The 17,692-nt window shown below is 40.7% G+C and overlaps 1 protein-coding gene across 6 annotated transcripts in view; it reads right to left on the bottom strand.

The window, feature by feature from the left end:
- The window catches only part of ATP11B (ATPase phospholipid transporting 11B (putative)), a 109,960-nt gene that overhangs the window by 50,704 nt on the left and 41,564 nt on the right, over positions 1-17,692 (bottom strand). For all 6 annotated transcript variants that reach the window (XR_012906317.1, XM_075938049.1, XM_075938047.1 and 3 more), the window contains exons 9-20: positions 17,303-17,367; positions 16,732-16,813; positions 14,235-14,385; positions 10,197-10,394; positions 8,241-8,399; positions 7,801-7,976; positions 6,103-6,171; positions 4,936-5,009; positions 4,752-4,855; positions 3,659-3,840; positions 2,681-2,884; positions 2,312-2,465 (exon numbers count right to left, since the gene is read on the bottom strand). Coding sequence is in view for 5 of the 6 variants with exons in the window: in XM_075938049.1 (XP_075794164.1) it covers positions 2,312-2,465; positions 2,681-2,884; positions 3,659-3,840; positions 4,752-4,855; positions 4,936-5,009; positions 6,103-6,171; positions 7,801-7,976; positions 8,241-8,399; positions 10,197-10,394; positions 14,235-14,385; positions 16,732-16,813; positions 17,303-17,367 (1,618 nt within the window). In the remaining variant the exon portion in view is untranslated. The remainder of the gene's footprint in view (positions 1-2,311; positions 2,466-2,680; positions 2,885-3,658; positions 3,841-4,751; positions 4,856-4,935; positions 5,010-6,102; positions 6,172-7,800; positions 7,977-8,240; positions 8,400-10,196; positions 10,395-14,234; positions 14,386-16,731; positions 16,814-17,302; positions 17,368-17,692) is intronic.

Raw genomic sequence — 17,692 nt, 5'->3', positions numbered from 1 at the left:
TACTCCAACTTGAGAGGCATAACTTAGAAGAGACATACGGCCAAGAAATAATGAATCATTCATTTCCTGGATGTGATAGTTCAAAGGGATAAAACATCACAAAATACAATTACATATGGTCGGAGCCTTTGAGGTGCTGAAGGTGGAACCAGAAATCTTTTCAAAACATATCTCCCAGAGGAAAATCATGCGACTCCTTGATGTATCAATATGGAGAAATAGAAGAAATAGCTTAAGGAACACAATCTTACAGGCCTAGAGTAAGCTGCCACAATGCATGTTTATCCTCATTGCCTGTTTTGAAGGATAAGGCAAATCCGTTCCATCTGAAGCTGCTTTTAATGTAGGTTATGATAAAATGTAGGAAATGAGTAAGATCTATTTGTAGGAGAAAACATGAAGTAAATGATGTGAAAAATTGTTTTTGCTGGCTGCCACCTTTGGCAGCGAAGAATAAGAACCCCACAGATGCAAAAGCAACTATATAGGTATTGACCCAAACCTGGGAGATAGCTACACTTTCAAGATGCATTCTGGCAAGAAAAATTTCAAGTCAAGCAAAATATGTAATATGACTACCATCCTCAGGCCAGTGAATTGTCTCAGCCAGTGGGGAACAGTAACATCAAGAAACAAACTTCTGAAATTTCAAATACTTGAAAAATGAAAATCTCTCTGATTTCAGTGGCTACTGAAGCAGGGCCATGATTAACTGTTTTGATTCCCATATAATTATTTAATATTAAATAATAGCTCACTGGATATATCAGAAGCCAGTTCCACGCTGGAAAGGTGTCCGATGCTCTTAAAAAACTGTTGCCGATTGATCTATTTTCAGTTCCATGACATTAAGCAGCATAATAATCTCTCCCAGGAGCAACAGATGTATCATGGCAGTTAGCCAAGCTACCAGTTACTCAAAAGCATTCCAGAAAGGATTGTTTATAGGCAAACACCAATCATGAAATTTCACCCAGGACTGTAATATTGAATCTATCTGGATTGCTGGATGGGATAGTGGTAAACAAATTACCAGTATTTCCGCAACCATTTTCTTCTACATAGTTTGAACAGAATCACAGTGTCTAACTTCATTCATGTGACCAACATGAACAAGTCAGATAGATACCAACTACCCAGTCTTGCAGAATACCCAGGAATTTATTAAAACTGCTGAAAAAAAGTCAATGAAGACCTAAATATGAGTAGATGTAAAATCCAGGGCTTTCGAGAAAAATATAGTTTGGAAGCACATTACCACTAGAGATCATATTCTGACTTTCAGAAGCTAGGAATCATTTCCCCTCAATCTCCTGGATCTTTTACACCTTTTAAGAACTGAAGCAGTAGTTTCTCCATAAAACTTCTCCAATTTAATTCAAGAAGATTTCTCCTTTTAGCTACAGGGTTGAGATGGAAAGGATTTCCTTGAAGGAGTCTAATCTGTATTACTCATTAACAGGACTGGACTCTCTTCCTGTCAGCAGGAACTGAGAAAGTCTTATGTCTTTACTCAAATAGCATTAAAGAGCCGAGATACTCAAAACATTGCAGGAGTCAGAGTCACTTCACTATCCTACAAACACAGGTTTTCTATGAAGTAAAACATTTCCTAAAATATTTTCCTTTTGTCAAAATATACTAAATGAGCAAAACCCAAAATGTTATATTGCTACATGAATGCTAGTGAATATATATAGCCTGTGGTTGCTCCCGGTCCCTTTGGTGGGATGTTAATTTGTTCACACTTACCTGTCTATATATTCAATTAGGATACTAGAAACCACATCCCCTCATTGCTCCACTGTAGCTGTCAGGCGGTTTATGTAAGTTCTACTACTGTGAAACCACCTACTGGACTATGTATTGTACAGTATACAGCACTGGAACAGCGGCCACACACAGACCCTTACTAAAGGGTATTTTGTTAGATCAACTGACTTGAATAGTGCACAATTTAGAAATTAAATTTTACGACTCTGATTTAATGATCTCATTTTTCACTGTGATCCAGGTGCCCAAGTGACAGAAGCACCAATGATGCAGACTTAATAGGTAAATAATAAAGACAACTCTATTGGATGACAAGACTTCTAAACTAAACTGGAGAACCAAACCTTTAAGATACTTTAAGATACAGTATTGCTGAAACCACAGACATACTGCCTATTCTTCTGAAAAGAAGATAAATATTAACTTTATAATACGCTTTGTAATGCAGGAGGTCACCATAATCAATGCAATCATATAACTTACAAATTTAAACATGTTTATATTTGAAAAGTATCACAAATATTGTACACTGACTTACCTTTGCTTTTTGCAGTGGTGCCATGCGGCAACACAGCACTGCAGAACATTTTTTACAAACGTCCATGAACAGTTTTTCATGTTCCCTGAGTGCAAGAGAGAGGCTGGTCCCATCTACAACCAGCCCATGCTGAATTACATGATCATCCTTTATTCTATTCAGATAAAAAAAAAGTCATTATTATTTTGAAAACATTTTATTTTAGTATAGGTACGTGTATTCTCAACAAAATCACGCAAGTTGAAAAGAGCATCTGTTAGACTTTCAGAAGCAACAGCATTATTAGTGTCAGAATAAATTTATATATCGGGCATCTAAATGAACTAAAATGACTGTCATAAAACTTGAGAAGTAAAAATAATACGTTACCTCCTGGCTAGCTGCCTCAGCTGCTCTGCACACGTACTGTCTGACTTGTGTTGTACAAGTTCGAGGATGTTCATGGTTCTATGGAAGTGTCCACATGATAAACTCACGCTAACAGCTGTTTCATGCTTATCTCCAGTAAGCACCCATACTTTGATACCAGCCAACCTGAGTGCCTCTATTGTTTCTTGGACTTTATCTTGAAGTCTGAAAATAAGAACACCTTCACTAACCGCTAGATCACTCTATAAAGAAACAGTCCACATTATGATTAGGCTTAATATTTAAACAAAGCGTGAGATAAAAAGGTATACGAAATCATATTTGAAATTGGTAGGATATTTAGCATGTAATTTGGCTTATTTAGATACAATAAGGATGTTCCTTACACTATTCACAAAATGTACTTAGTCCATTTTATTTCCACTAATCAAGACCTGGAATACTGTACTAGTTTTAGGTCTGGAGATCACTATTAGCCAAGATCTTCTGAATATATTTAGAAGTTTTAATAAACTTTAATTTCCTACAGTCCATATCTTTTTTCTACTTTTCCTTCAAATTGTGAATCAGCAGAATTTATTTTGAGACTAATTACAATAATTTAAAAAAAAATACAACATAAAAATAGAATGGTGTCAAGGTATCTACTTTTCTGTGTTTTTCCAGAAGTCATCTAGAAGCTCTTAATATACATTTATTTCAGTCTGATTGTGTTTCATGCACTTTACAAGGTAGACAGTTGAAAACCTGTCTGGAGAGCACATGGCATCCTATTGGAACAATTAAGCCTCATACACTTAACGTGTTTAGTACATTTAAGACTTCATTGAATGTGCGTGCACATTTATTTAGAAGTAGCCTTCTGTTATTCATGGATTGTTGGGACAAATTTACAAAGAAGGATACACCACCATGAAATTATAAAAGGGAAGCCTGTTTTGTTTTTGTAGGATAATAATCAGAAGGCCAAAAACATACCTGTCCTCTACTCCTGTGGCCCCAAGTAATTCCAGATCCTTTTCTATGAAGTTAAATACATCTGCAAGTCGTTCTTCTCGCTGCTGTAAGGCAGTTCTAGCCTCATGAAGCCGTCTGTCTATTTCCTGATACTCTTCAGCTGTGAATCTTCTATAGGCTACACATAAAGTTCTTAATCCTTTCTGTAATAAATCAAGACATTGCAGCACATATTTTTTGAAAGATGCTATGAGGCATAATGTTCATAAAATGATTTAAAAACATATGAAAGGTACTAAAAAGGCACCACAAATATAATATTTATATCTTATAAATATTCCTAATGGTTACTTTAAAAAACTTACCATTTGCTTTAGATAAGGCAGATTACTGCTACCAAGCTAAAATTAGGTTAAACGCCAAAAATGCACTCAGCAACATACAAGACAAAAAATATATAATTGGTCGCCTGGAAGAGGGAGAAGCAATGTATTTGATTTACAAGCACTAGAAGACCAAATGTTGACCAGTGACCGAATACTGCAGGTTATACAATTGTCTAATATCTATGTATATATACATTTTGGGTTGCAGTAACATAGCATGGGGGTAACAACAGTGTTCGGCTAATGAAAAGTGGTCACGGGAAAGGATAGGTTATAGATTCTTAGTTGGTCACAAACGGTTTTGCAACCAGTGTTAAATGAGAGTTCAATGATGGACTCAGACTGTGGTCTATTTTGAGGATTTGGGAACAAATTCCCTCAACAGGAGAGCTCAGTGTGGTTGGAAGCTTTTCCAAGTATTCCCTGAGAGCATCAGCTCTACCTTGCTAGGGGATAGGCTCAGTCAAATCTTCCTCATTCAGAGCCTGGAATAGGAAGGTGTCATTGGTATCAAAATGTTAGTAATAGAATTCAGTGTCATCTACAAATTGCTGGCACTCGAGCTCATGGAATTTCAGAATTTCTCCCCATACAAGTGCTTCTTCACTCTTGACCAGTACCTATACATGATCTTTTCTTGAACATTTTTCCGAGTTTAAACCTATCTAGGGCCTTAAAGCCGCATAAACTTCTTGAATTAATTTAATTAATGCAAATTTTTGACTTACCAATGCAAATTCATCTACGTGAATCCTTGTTTTGTCTATTTCACCACCTCTACTGTGAGGAAGAATGGATGATTCTGCTCCTTTTGTGAATAAGAGCTTTTCTCCTAAGAATAGAGTAAAAATTGATCACAGGCACCATTTGGCAGTAAACAATTACAACTTTGTACAAGAGTTAGTTGCCTACCTGAAGGACTCTCTACAATGACACTCATTCGTCTACGATTTGGATCAAATTCCAAAATATGAAGTAATTTATACCTGGTGAGAGGAAGGAGAAAGGAAAGCAGCTTTTCATAGAAACAAATGGCAGTAGGAAACAGTTAAATACGTTATAAAAATGTCTCCTTAGCACTTTTCCAAATGTTACATTTTAAGTTAAGTGACAAACATAAGATCCACATACTTTCAATAAAATTTAGAATTCTAAGTGTAAAAGTCACTTTTCAAAAAAATATTTAAGAGCTCTGAAAGAGGTAAGAAGCTTGAACATTTTGACCTCCATCACTGTATTTTAAAGATAGATTAGACCAAAAAAATTCTATGGTATACTGAAAAGAATGCAAATACCCACACATTCTCAACTCTTTTCTGAAAAATTCGAGACATGATCAAAATTTCTATGTATGACAGTTGCTATCTAGTTGATCTTAGAAACTGAATTAGGGACTTCACATACTACAAACTTGAGCTAAAGAACTGGATTTTCTGAGAACTGGAACAAGACTTAGATCCTCTGTGGATTGCACACAGGAAGGGGACAGCTATAATATACATACTAGTAGGTTATAGACAGATACGTGTTCACTTGTTACATGCATTTAATTCTCATGAAGACACAATACTACCTGTTTCAGGGACATACTTAGGGATGTTAAAATGCATTTAATTAAGTAACTGTGCATCTGCTGAAAACTTCAGTGGTCACAGTTTCATACAGGGTGGGGCAGTCTGCTTTTAAGCCAAATTCTGTCTGCCCTTCTCTGCCACACTGCAGCCTCTGATATGGAGGCTGCAGCTTGGGAGTGAAGGAGGGCAGGCAGCTCCATGGGAGCTGACGTGTGCAGGGAGCCAGTGTTTAAGACAGCTCCCTGCATATACCGGGAGCCTGGGCATAACCGTGAGCGTTAACCAATGAGCCTAGGCTCATCAGTTAATAGTGTACAGGTTACACTTTCACATCCCTAGACATACCAGGCAAAGGTTCAAAAAAAAGTTATGAGTAAAGCAAGAGGAACAAAATATTTTATGCTTTACAGCTAGTAAGGGTAAAGATAATACAAAATACATTATATTAATCCACATTATTTAATGTTCTGTCTTTAGAGAGTCATAAGTGATATGAAAGAAATACCTTTCTGGCTTTCCAAGACTTTTCACTTCCATACCTTCCCCAGTAGTTCCAGTAAATACAACACCAACTCTAAATGTGAAAGGGAAAAAAAGTTTACCTGTTAATGAATATAGCATGAGATTCTGTGCAAGAGCCATATTTTAAAATATAGAAGTATTATATAAACTGAAAAATGTTCTAATTTTCAAAAAATTAACAATACTCAATGCATCTGTGACTCTTCTATATGACAGATAATTCCAATACAGTGTGAAATAGTAACATGAGAGCATAGGGCCCTCCATTTATGTTTGGAGAGCAGTAGTTTCTATGTTTTTAACCACCCAGCATTTAATACAGGCGAGTGTTTCTACATCTTCTACAGATCTGGTAATATAGACTATTTTAAAGCTAACGGATGAAACTATTTAACAGTAATCCAATTTCAAGGTTGGTGTATTATAAACTAGAAAAATAAAACAAACCTTTACAGTGAGAGTACTTAACTGTAATAGTTATTAAAATATTCTGCAATGTACAAATGCTTCATTAGTAATCTAATCTGAGATTGTGCTAGAAGACTAATAATCACAGTCTACTTGTGAAGGATGTAGGATGCCTATAGTGTTTTATGAATATTATACAACTGTTTATTATTATGTTGTTTGCTATATGATTACAAGTCATTACTTCAAGCAAAGATTGCTTGTATGCATGCAGGAAAGGGGACAATCGCTTAATTTTCCCATTTGCTGCAATTTAAAGGACAACGCAGGTGTCACTCACTCAAAGTTTTATTTCTGATTGTAGGTGGTACAAAGAACTTTCGAGGGGATAAAAAGAAAGTCCCTGAAGGGCAGTGGGAGAAAGAAGAAGACCGACAGAAGGTAGATTGAACCGTAGTTCCCTTGAGTATGATTGGCTGGAATAAGTTAGGCCTAACTAAGCCTTTAAGTGAGACTGACTGTATGTAGACCTCTTACTGTTAAAAACCCTTTCCCCCTCATTATGCTTTGTTACTATTTTTGAGATCAAACAATACTTGAACTTGAAAAGGCTCTTTTGGATGACTGTTTTCACTACTATCACAGCTCCTGAAGAGAAATCTTACAGATAAGCCAAACGTGGTATTTGAGTTTATTGAGAAATGATGGCTGGCACATAGAAGGTGTATCCCAAACACTCATTCTAAGACTGGAAAAACTGCAGAATTCTATCCTCAAAGTCAAAACTGCAGGGCCCATAATGTCAACGGACAGCACTCAGACCAAGCAAATAACACTCCCTACATAGGAAAGGGCTATGAATGCCAATAGTTACATGTTCTATTTCAAGGGTACAGAATTGCTATATATCCATGGCACACAAGTAATTTTTCAATTTATTTAATTACACAGAGATACATGTCTCAATAAAATGACTTTGCGTGTGGAAACTATGTTGGAGAGGGAAGATAATATCATTACCCCAGGGCAAGTAACAAATATGGCCAGACATGTTCCCAGGTCTCCAGTGGAATCATAGTAAGAAGTACAGACTCCACTGACCATGTCCTGGGACTGCCTCTTATCAACTGATTCAGAAGGGGTGTGAGGGTGAAATAAAAGCCCTTGCAGTAAACTATAGTAATTAGCTACAGGGATGAGAAATTTCCCTGTTCACTTTTGAAGCTGCTATTGGCCAAGCTGTGCCTCTCACAACTTTGACCTCAGAACTCACCTGCTAGCAGCTTCAACTAATGCCTTTTCATCTGGTGAGGAAGCGTAATACTCCAGCTTAGACACTATTCCATTAGTATGCCAGTGCCCGTCACCAATACCATCAGTTTGATCTGCACTGATCTGTACTGTGTGACAGAGACAGACTGCTTTCAAGAAGAGCTCTTCTTCTTTCATCTATAAAGACAAAGCAATTCAGAAACCAAGTTTATCTTTCTAAAACAATATGTGCTCTTCTTTGGTGCCACAGAACAGGCTGATATTTAAATAATCAAATGTCTCAAACTGCCCTACATCTACCATTCTTTCTGAAATTCTTTTACCACAGGAAATCCTTACAGAAGTTCTGCTTTTCTACATCAGACACCAAGAAAAAACATTTCAGTTTAAATATTATACAGCATCTAATCAGTTTAAAAAAAAAAAAAAAAAAAAACTTACAAGACTCTGTCTAAATCCATCTGGGAAATCCTCAGACAAACCCTCTGGAATTAGCTTGCCATTGATTTCTTGGTATTTGATGCCATTAATGGAGCATTCCCGAAACTGCATTTCATTTTCAGTTAATGTACCAGTTTTATCTGTAAATACATACTCCACCTACAATAATATAAAAAACAACAAATTGAAATCATGTTAATTTAATACAGAAAAATTACCTGCTCCCTATATCTCACAAACTTATTTTCCTACCATTAAGAGAAGATTCAAGTACGTATTTCTACCATCAAATCAGATATGCAGTTTTTAATTACTCATAACAGTTGCTCAATATTAGGGATGTAACAGTGCAATTGTTTAAATGAGTAACCAATAAGCCCATGCTTATTGGTTACCCACTTTCACACTAGCTCCCCAGGAGTGGGGCGGGAGCCAGTATGCAGAGAACTAGCTCCCTGCGTGTACCAGCTCCGAGTGAGCCAGCTGCCGCCCTGCACTGCAGACTCTGTATGCGAGTCTGCAGTGCGAGGCAGCTGAATCCCCTAGAGTGGGGCTGGCAGTTAGGAGTACACTCACTGGCTGCTGGCCCTATTTTCAGGGAGCCAATGTGTAACCTCTAACATTTTTAGCAGCTACACTGTTACAATAACAAGTTTTTTTTTTTAACATCAATACAGGCAGTCCCCGGGTTACGTACAAGATAGGGACTGTAGGTTTGTTCTTAAGTTGAATCTGTATGTAAGTCGGAACTGGCGTCCAGATTCAGACACTGCTGAAACTGACCGCCAGTTCTGACTTACATACAGAATCAACTTAAGAACCCCAGGCGTCCCCAAGTCAGCTGCTGCTGAAACTGATCAGCAGCTGATTCCAGGAAGCCTGGGGCAGAGCAACTCTGCCTGGGGCTTCCTGTAGTCAGCGCTGGTCAGTTTCAGCAGAAGCTGACTTGGGGACGCCTGGGGCAGAGCAGCTGGGGTGCTACTGGACCAACCCAGCAGCACCCCATCTGCTCTGCCCCAGACGTCCTGATTCAGCCGCTGCTGAAACTGACCAGCAGCGGCTGAATCAGGACCTGGGGCAGAGCAGCTGGGGTGCTGCTGGGTTGGTCCAGTAGTGCCCACGGGCGCTGCAGGACCAATCGGCAGCGCCCCAGCTGCTCTGCCCCAGAGTCCAAAACAAAAGCCTGGTCTGCTGGAGGGGGGAGCACACTAGCTGCGCCCCCCCCCCCCCCAGCAGACCAGGGACACAGGGAGCAGAGCCGCAGCGGCAGAGGGGTGCCGCGCCTCTGAGGCTTTGCTCTGGCAAAGCCTCAGAGGCGAGGGACCCCGCCACGGCTGCGGCTTCAGTCTGGGTGCCTGTGGTCTGCTGGTGACGGTCCCCAGCAGACCACAGGCACCCGGACTGAAGCCGCAGCCGCGGGGGGTCCCGCGCCTCTGAGGCTTTGCCAGAGCAAAGCCTCAGAGGCGCGGGGAACCGCCGCTGCTGCCGCTTCAGTCAAAGCGGCAGCAGCGGCGGTTCCCCGCGCCTCTGAGGCTTTGCTCTGGCAAAACCTCAGAGGCGCGGGACCCCCCCGCGGCTGCGGCTTCAGTCCGGGTGCCTGTGGTCTGCTGGGGACCGTCCCCAGCAGACCACAGGCACCGGGTCTCAAGGGGCAGCAGCAGCAGTTCCCGCGCTTCTGAGGCTTTGCTGTGGCAAAGCCTCAGAAGCGCGGGAACCCGCCCGGTGCCCCTGGTCTGCTGGAGACGGTCTCCAGCAGACCAGGGGCACCGGAGCAGCTTACGAACGGGGCTTTCTCGCCCCGACTTCCGGGGCGAGAAAGCTCCGTTCGTAAGTGCGGATCCGACGTAAGTCGGATCTGCGTAAGTCGGGGACTGCCTGTAGTCAAAATGAAGTCACTAATACTTTTCCTCACAGTTTTATCAATGATATTTAAACAAAAAGTAAAAAAGTTGTTACCTGTCCCAACTCCTCATTGAGATCTGAAGTATTTACTTGTGCTCTCTGGTTTGTTTCTTCATGATAGAGGTCAAGATCCCAGCCAATGAAAAAAGATCCAAGAAATTTCTGCATCTCAACAGTCACATAAAGTGAAATAGGTATGATAAAATTGTAGAGTACCAGAAAAGCAAGAAAATCTGAAATAAATCTCAGAATCTGAGAGAGAGAAAAAGGGAAACAATTATCAGAATTATTAAATGAAACACGGTCACTTGAGTGTGTTTCAATATTATGAAAGGTATCAGATTATCTGGAAAAACTTAAAAACACAAGTAAGAGTCTAGCAGCACCTGCTAGACTATTCATTATTTTTTAAGATTTTCCAGTTCCAGACTAACTCGGCCACCCCTCTGAAGCATCAGATTATATATTAGAGGACAATGAAATTCCACCATATACTCAAATTGTAAAACACAAGTAGCAACACTGAAGGCTTCACTACGGGCTTCTTTTAGTGATGAGGGGATATTTCCGTTTTCAAGGCCATCAATCCATGTCTTCTCTACTAAGACCATAAAGGAAGGTGCCAATTAGTATTAAGCGTGCTGATGATTTTGGAACGTGAACACTTTTCTTTTAGGAACTGGATTCAAATGACTAACTCACATCACATACTCCGCCAAATCACCACAGACTTTTCTAACAATCTACAAGTTGTGAAGCAAAATAAGTTGAAAGCAATGTTCCACATTACCAGTTTATATACAGTATTCAGAATTTATAATTGATATCAAAGCTCATGTTGAAGTAGTCAAAGTAACAAAAGATAGAAGGTTGACAGCACAGTTCAATCATACTTTGAAAAAGTTGTAAATGAAGGGTGAAATGCAATTTTACAGTTTCTTTTTAATATTCTCAATGTTACACAAACTAACCATCTCAGAATTTAATTTAGGTCCGAGGAAATTCCTACCAATGTCTGAAAGCTTAATGATAGATATTTGAGACACGTAGTACTGGAACACACCTTTTAAAAACCATTAAAATATATTGGAGTAGGAGACCAATGTGAAGGCATAGAGTAGAAATATAAATATTTTGTGAATAATAAAAAAAAGCATTCTTCTTAACTAGGCAATGTTGCTATAACTATTTAATTAGCACTATTAGCATACATAGTGATTTACAAAACTGAGGTTCCCTAATTTAAAAATTGTCAACTCTAGACATGGGAAAATCACATGTTATAATAAAGATACCAATACAACAATAGCTGTAGGTTCCTGAATGATGAGAGCTCTTCCTATATTCTTCCACTTTATTTTACAGCACCAGTGTGAAAGTTGGGAGAACTTGCTTCAGTCCAGTAATTTGGACTCTTCTACAGTATGAGTGATTAGTCAGCATATGCCTATAGCCACTGCCTTAGTCTAGAGAGGAGATTTCCGAAGTTACAAAGGTGAATTAGATGCCTAACTCCCAATGTAAGTAAATGGAAAATGAACATTTAACTCCACTTTGTGCCTCTGACAATTCATCCTCTCCCAAACATATAAAAAGGTACTGAACTGAATGGGACACAGGAGGCCCTCAAAACAAGTCAGAAATCTGAAATAAAATTAAAGTTAAAAAAAAAAAAAAAAGACGACGACGACTAAGTAGAGATATCTTCCAGAGACGTAAACTATAAGATCTAATGGAACATCTTCAAACAATCCCTTCAAACTCTAAAAGAAAGTGGGTGAGTAAGATAATTCCGTCTGGCAAGGTCTTCAAAGCACTGAAATTACAGGCAAGGGGAAGTTACTTGAAGAATACCAGCACAACAGGATTTCCTAAAATAAAAACTGTAATAAAATCTCTGCAAAAAGACAACACAAAATAAGTAAAATTACACTAATCTTTTTGTTTTAACATAAAAGGATGGGGAAGATACCCTCCAACAATGTGAAATAAACACACAAAACCCTGTAACAGAGCCTTGTGAATATACCGTACTTAAAACCAAGCCTTCCAAAATTGGGCCTGAACAATGGGTCAGAATAAAGATCCATCTAAGCTCAGTATCCTGTCTGCCGACACTGGCCAATACCAGATGCTCCAGAGGGAGGGAACATAACAGGTAGTCCTCACGTGATCCCTCCCCTGTCACTCACCTCCAGAGAAAAAGTCTAGGGACACCATTCCTACCCATCCTGGCTAAAAGCCACTGATGGACCTAACCTCCATGAATCTATCTAGCTCTTTTTTGAACCCCGTTAAAATCCTAGCCTTCACCGCATCCTCTGGCAAGGAGTTCCAAAAGTTGACTGTGCACTGAGTGAAGAAAAACTTCCTTCTGTTTGTTTTAAACCTGTTACCCATTAATTTCATTTGGTGACCCCTAATTTTTATATTGTGGGAACAAGTAAGTAACTTTTCCTTATTCACTGTTTCCACAACAGTCAGGATTTTATAGACCTCTATCATATCCCCCTTTAGTCTCCTCTTTGCTAAGCTGAAAAGTCCAAATGTTTTAAATCTCTCTTCATATGGAACACGTTCCAAACCCCTAATAATTTTTGTTGCCCTTTTCTGAACCTTTTCCAATGCCAATGTATCTTTGAGATGAGGTGACCACATCTGTACACAGTATTGAAGATGTGGTTGTACCATGGTATTATATAGAGGCAATAAGATATTTTCTGTCTTATTCTCTGTCCCTTTTTTAATGATTCCTAACATTCTACAGTAAAACTCCGATGGTCTGCACTCCTGATGGTCCGGCACCATCAGGAACCCGGAAGTGCTCTGGGCAGCCGGACCATTGGAACTGCTCTGCCCCCAGCTTCCCTGATTCAGCCGCTGCTAAAACTGACCAGCAGCTGAATCGGGAAAGCTGGGGGCAGAGCAGCTGGAGTGCTGCCGGGTAGGTCCCCTAGCGCTGCTCCTTGGCGCTGCGGGACCAACCTGGCAGCACCCCAGCTGTCCCCGATTCAGCCGCTGCTGAAACTGATCAGCAGCTGACTCTAGGAAGCCCGAGGTAGATCTGCTCTGCCCCGGCTTCCTGGAGTCAGCCGCTGGTCATTTTCAGCAGCAGCTGACTTGGGTACACCTGGGACAGAGCAGCTGAGGTGCTGCTGGGTTGGTCCTACAGCGCCGAGGTGCGGCGCTGCGGGAACCAATCCCGCAGCCCCCAGCTGCTGTCCCAGGCCTCCCGATTCAGCTGCTGTTGAAACTGACCAGTGGCTGACTCCAGAAAGCCCGGGGCAGAGCAGATCTACCTCGGGCTTCCTGGAGTCAGCCGCTGATCAGTTTCAGCAGCGGCTGACTTGGGGACGCCTGGGGTAGAGCAGCTGGGAGGCTGCCGGGTTGGTCCAGTAGTGCCACTCCTCGGCGCTGTGGGACCAACCCAGCAGCACCCCAGCTGCTCTGCCCCAGGCGTCCCCAAGAACAGCTGGGGTGCTGCTGGATTGGTCTCACCACGCCAAAGGTTGGCGCTACCGGACCAACCCGGCAGCACTCCAGCTGCTCTGCTGCAGGCGTCCCGATTCAGCCACTGCTGAAACTGGCCAGCAGCGGCTGAATCAGGGACGCCTGGGGCAGAGCCGGACTATCGGAAGGGGGGGGGCTATGAGGGGTCTGGGTCCAGACCCCTCACAGCCCCCCCTTCCGATAGTCCGGCATATCTGATAATCCGGCACCCCCTGGGTCCTAAAGGTGCTGGATTATCGGACGTTTACTGTATTTGCTTTTTTGACTGCTGCTCAGAGTGGATGTTTTTAGAGAACTATCCACAATGAGTCCAAGATCTTTCTCTTGAGTAGTTGTATCTTAATTATTCCTCATCATATTGTATATATAGTTGGGATTATTTTTTCCAATGTGCATTAGTTTACATTTATCAACATTACATTTCAGTTACCATTTTGTTGCCCAATCACTTAGTCTGGTGAGATCTTTTTGAAGCTCTTAACATAAGAATATAAGCAGACTGAAGTATTCTAAGGTTCACGCATACTATTAATGATATCTGGGTGTATTTAATCAATATGTATATTTACACAATCACATTACCTTACTGCTGTTTCTTTCATGTTCGGTTTTCTGATTATACCAAGGTTCATCCCATTTTTCTTCAGCTTGCCATGCATATTTTAAGATTGTACTGAGGACTGCTTCAAAAAGGAGGATCATTAAATAGATAATCAAAAATGAATTCATAGACCTAGAAGGAGGACACAAAAATACTATTTCAGTGTATTCTACTTTGGTTTTTCTTAATGCATGAAAGCAATATTAAAATTTAGCTATGACAAAATATTTGTTGGCAAATATTTTCAGCGTGTCTGTTTCAAACAGAAAAGTTTCTGTCACAAATAGAAACAATAGTGGCAAACAAGAAATGAATACTGAACTTGACTAGAATATACACTAAATTAAAGTTAAATTACGGTGTAACACTATCAACACCTGTCTCCTGTAACAGACACCGTTGGGAGTTTTGGAGATTAACTTTTATCATCTTTACTCAAAGGACATCCTCTTTTCTAAATACCACTTAAGGAGCCAATAAAGACAAATATTGAGACTCAATCCAAATACTTAAAAAGGCAGTTTCATAGCACTGCTTCTCAGAACTATACATTCAACCGTCTCAATACTAATTAAGGCCAGAGTTGATGTCAGTGCATATAAAACGTTAAAACAAGGGGAGGGACAGATACTGCAGCTTCTTGTGCATCCTACAGCAGCTTCTTGTGCATCCTACTGATTTGTTTGTGTCTAACTGAAGAGTATAATTAAATCTTTGGTTTTAAAAGAAAGTCAGCAGGCCAGTCTGCTCTTCTAACAACTTGCACAGACTAAACACATTATATCAAATTTGTCTCAAAAATATTTAACAAGTTCCATTTGTAGACTTATGTCATAACACTACATTTAACGTGTTTTTGACTGGAATGACAACAAGCCAAGAATTAAAAATAGAACTTCCAATCTGTATAAGGAACATCCCTTACATAATGTTTCCAGATAAACTATTTTTCCAGAAATAAGCAAATAATACTTTTTTCATGGCAAACTGCTTTTTTTCAGTACAGGCAGTCCCCGGGTTACGTACAAGATAAGAACAAACCTACAGTCCCTAAGTTGAATCTGTATGTAAGTCGGAACTGGCGTCCAGATTCAGCCGCTGCTGAAACTGATCAGTTTCAACAGCAGCTGAATCTGGACGCCAGTTCCGACTTACATACAGATTCAACTTAAGAACCCCAAGGGTCCCCAAGTCAGCTGCTGCTGAAACTGATCAGCGGCTGATTCCAGGAAGCCCGGGGCAGAGCAACTCTGCCTCGAGCTTCCAGTAGTCAGCTCTGGTCAGTTTCAGCAGCGGCTGACTTGGGAACGCCTAGGGCAGAGCAGCTTGGGTGCTGCTGGGTTGCTCCAGTAGCGCTGCTCCTCGGCGCTACTGGACCAACCCAGCACCACCCAAGCTGCTCTGCCCCAGGCGTCCTGATCCAGCCGCTGCTGAAACTGACCAGCAGTGGCTGAATCAGGACGCCTGGGGCAGAGCAGCTGGGGTGCTGCCGGGTTGGTCCAGTAGCGCCCAGAGCGGCGCTACGGGACCAACCGGCAGCGCCCCAGTTGCTGTACCACAGGCGTCCGGAGCGCTGCCCGCGTGTTCCGCGGCTTTGGACAGCCCAAACGCGTCTGGGCTGTCCGCTTCCCGCATGTTCCGCGGCTTTGCTCCTCATCCCCCTGGTCTGCAGACCAGGGAGATGGGGAGCAAAGCAGAGCAAAGCGGCCCGCTGCCCGCCACTTTGTTTCCTCTCCCTGGTCTGCTGGAGACCAGGGAGACGGGCCCCGTTCGTAGCTGCGGATCCGACATAAGTCGGATCCGCGTAACTCGGGGACTGCCTGTATCTTCAGATAATTTGTGCTCTGTATACACTTGAGGACACATTCTTTTCAGTATCTGTATCTTTTTTACTAACACTGCAGACAATGTAATAGGGACAATCATGGGATAAGAAGGGGAGAAAAATCAATACTCAGGCAACAGAAATCATACATGAATGAGTCTTCAACAGAGTTCAGCCCATTTTAAGGGCAAGATGCAACCTCCTAATAACGGATGTGTCAAGAGTGTGACAAAGGTAATGGCTACAGTAAAACACAGACTCCGAACCACTGGTGAAAGGAGCACCTTACAGCTCTTGATTAATCTCTTCCTACCTACTCTAAAGTAGCCTCATGTCCTTAAGCAGTCTCTGCCTGAGGACTGCAAACAGGACCTAGAAGGAAACACCAACTCATTTTTATTATCCTAGTTCTTCTTTACAAGAGCGAGCATATTGTAAAATAAAGCTGTAAGTACTGAAGCGATGGAATTAGATAGTCAGTATTAAGAAGTTAAATATAAATTTACAATTATGCCAACCTGCAGAAGGCCTTGCATTTATAATAGCTTCCTTTGTCTACGTACCAACAAAAACATAGATAATTAATTTTTAAATTACTTCTGAACCAGTGAATTTAGATTCTATACATAAAAGACAGCATAACACATACATACTTTTCTACTGCTGATCGTTTCTGAGATTTACTCTTGTAATTTAATGCCATCTTTGTCTCCATACCTGTATACACAGCAACACCTGAAAAAAAACAGAACCATACTTTAGTTTCTGTTCAGCTACAGTTTGTTATTTTCTACAAAAATTAGAGAGGTTGTTACTTGTAAATGTGCACTTGCATTCTCAGGCACCATGGTGAGGCAAGTTAGACTTTTCATAGACATTCTGTGATGAGAAAGCAGAATTTTGGAACTAAATTTAGCATTTGTTAATACTGCTAAATGTTAGGTCTGTACTGTTCCCCCAATATACAAATCGAGGTCAGAATATAAATGGCCTAGAATAGGTCTTAAACACTGTAAATAGACAGCCACTTATCTATTGGCCTCTCAGTGCTCCACTGTTAACCCAAAGACAGAATTCAATATCCTACAAAATCTCTGCTCCTATTCTACACCCCTTCAGCCATAATCAGACCCACTGTGCAGGCAACCCCAGAAGTACTGCTGAAGACATTTTAGCAAGTTTTAAGACGATCACACTTTTAAAAATATTTCAATATCTACAAACCAAAAATTTCTTTTGTGTTTTTTAATCTTGCTCCTCGAAGTAAGAGACTTTCAGGCCCAAGAGGTCTAAAAAGAAATAGATACATCAGCATTTTTTTCTTTTAACAGAGAACAATATTTAAGAATAGCTATTTTAAAAATTTAGGATATCACCACATTTTGAATTCTAAGGATCCCTTTAAACCACTGTGCATCAGCTGAAACAGATACTGTCTACAGTACAGCTACTGTTACCAGGATGATTACTTTAAGGTGAGAGTGATATGTGTATGTCCCATCCCCAGTGCCTGTGTTGTCTTTGGAAAGCGTAAACAATGTTAGTCTAAAGTCAAGCAAAAAAAAGTAATTTTTTCTTGTTTTGCCTGAAGGGGTTCCAATAGAAACTGAAATG

The sequence above is a fragment of the Pelodiscus sinensis genome, chromosome 10 (assembly GCF_049634645.1).
Source record: "Pelodiscus sinensis isolate JC-2024 chromosome 10, ASM4963464v1, whole genome shotgun sequence".
In the NCBI taxonomy this organism is placed as follows: domain Eukaryota; kingdom Metazoa; phylum Chordata; order Testudines; family Trionychidae; genus Pelodiscus; species Pelodiscus sinensis.
Note: the sequence above shows the minus strand (reverse complement) of the source record. Positions and strands in the feature narration are given on the sequence as shown.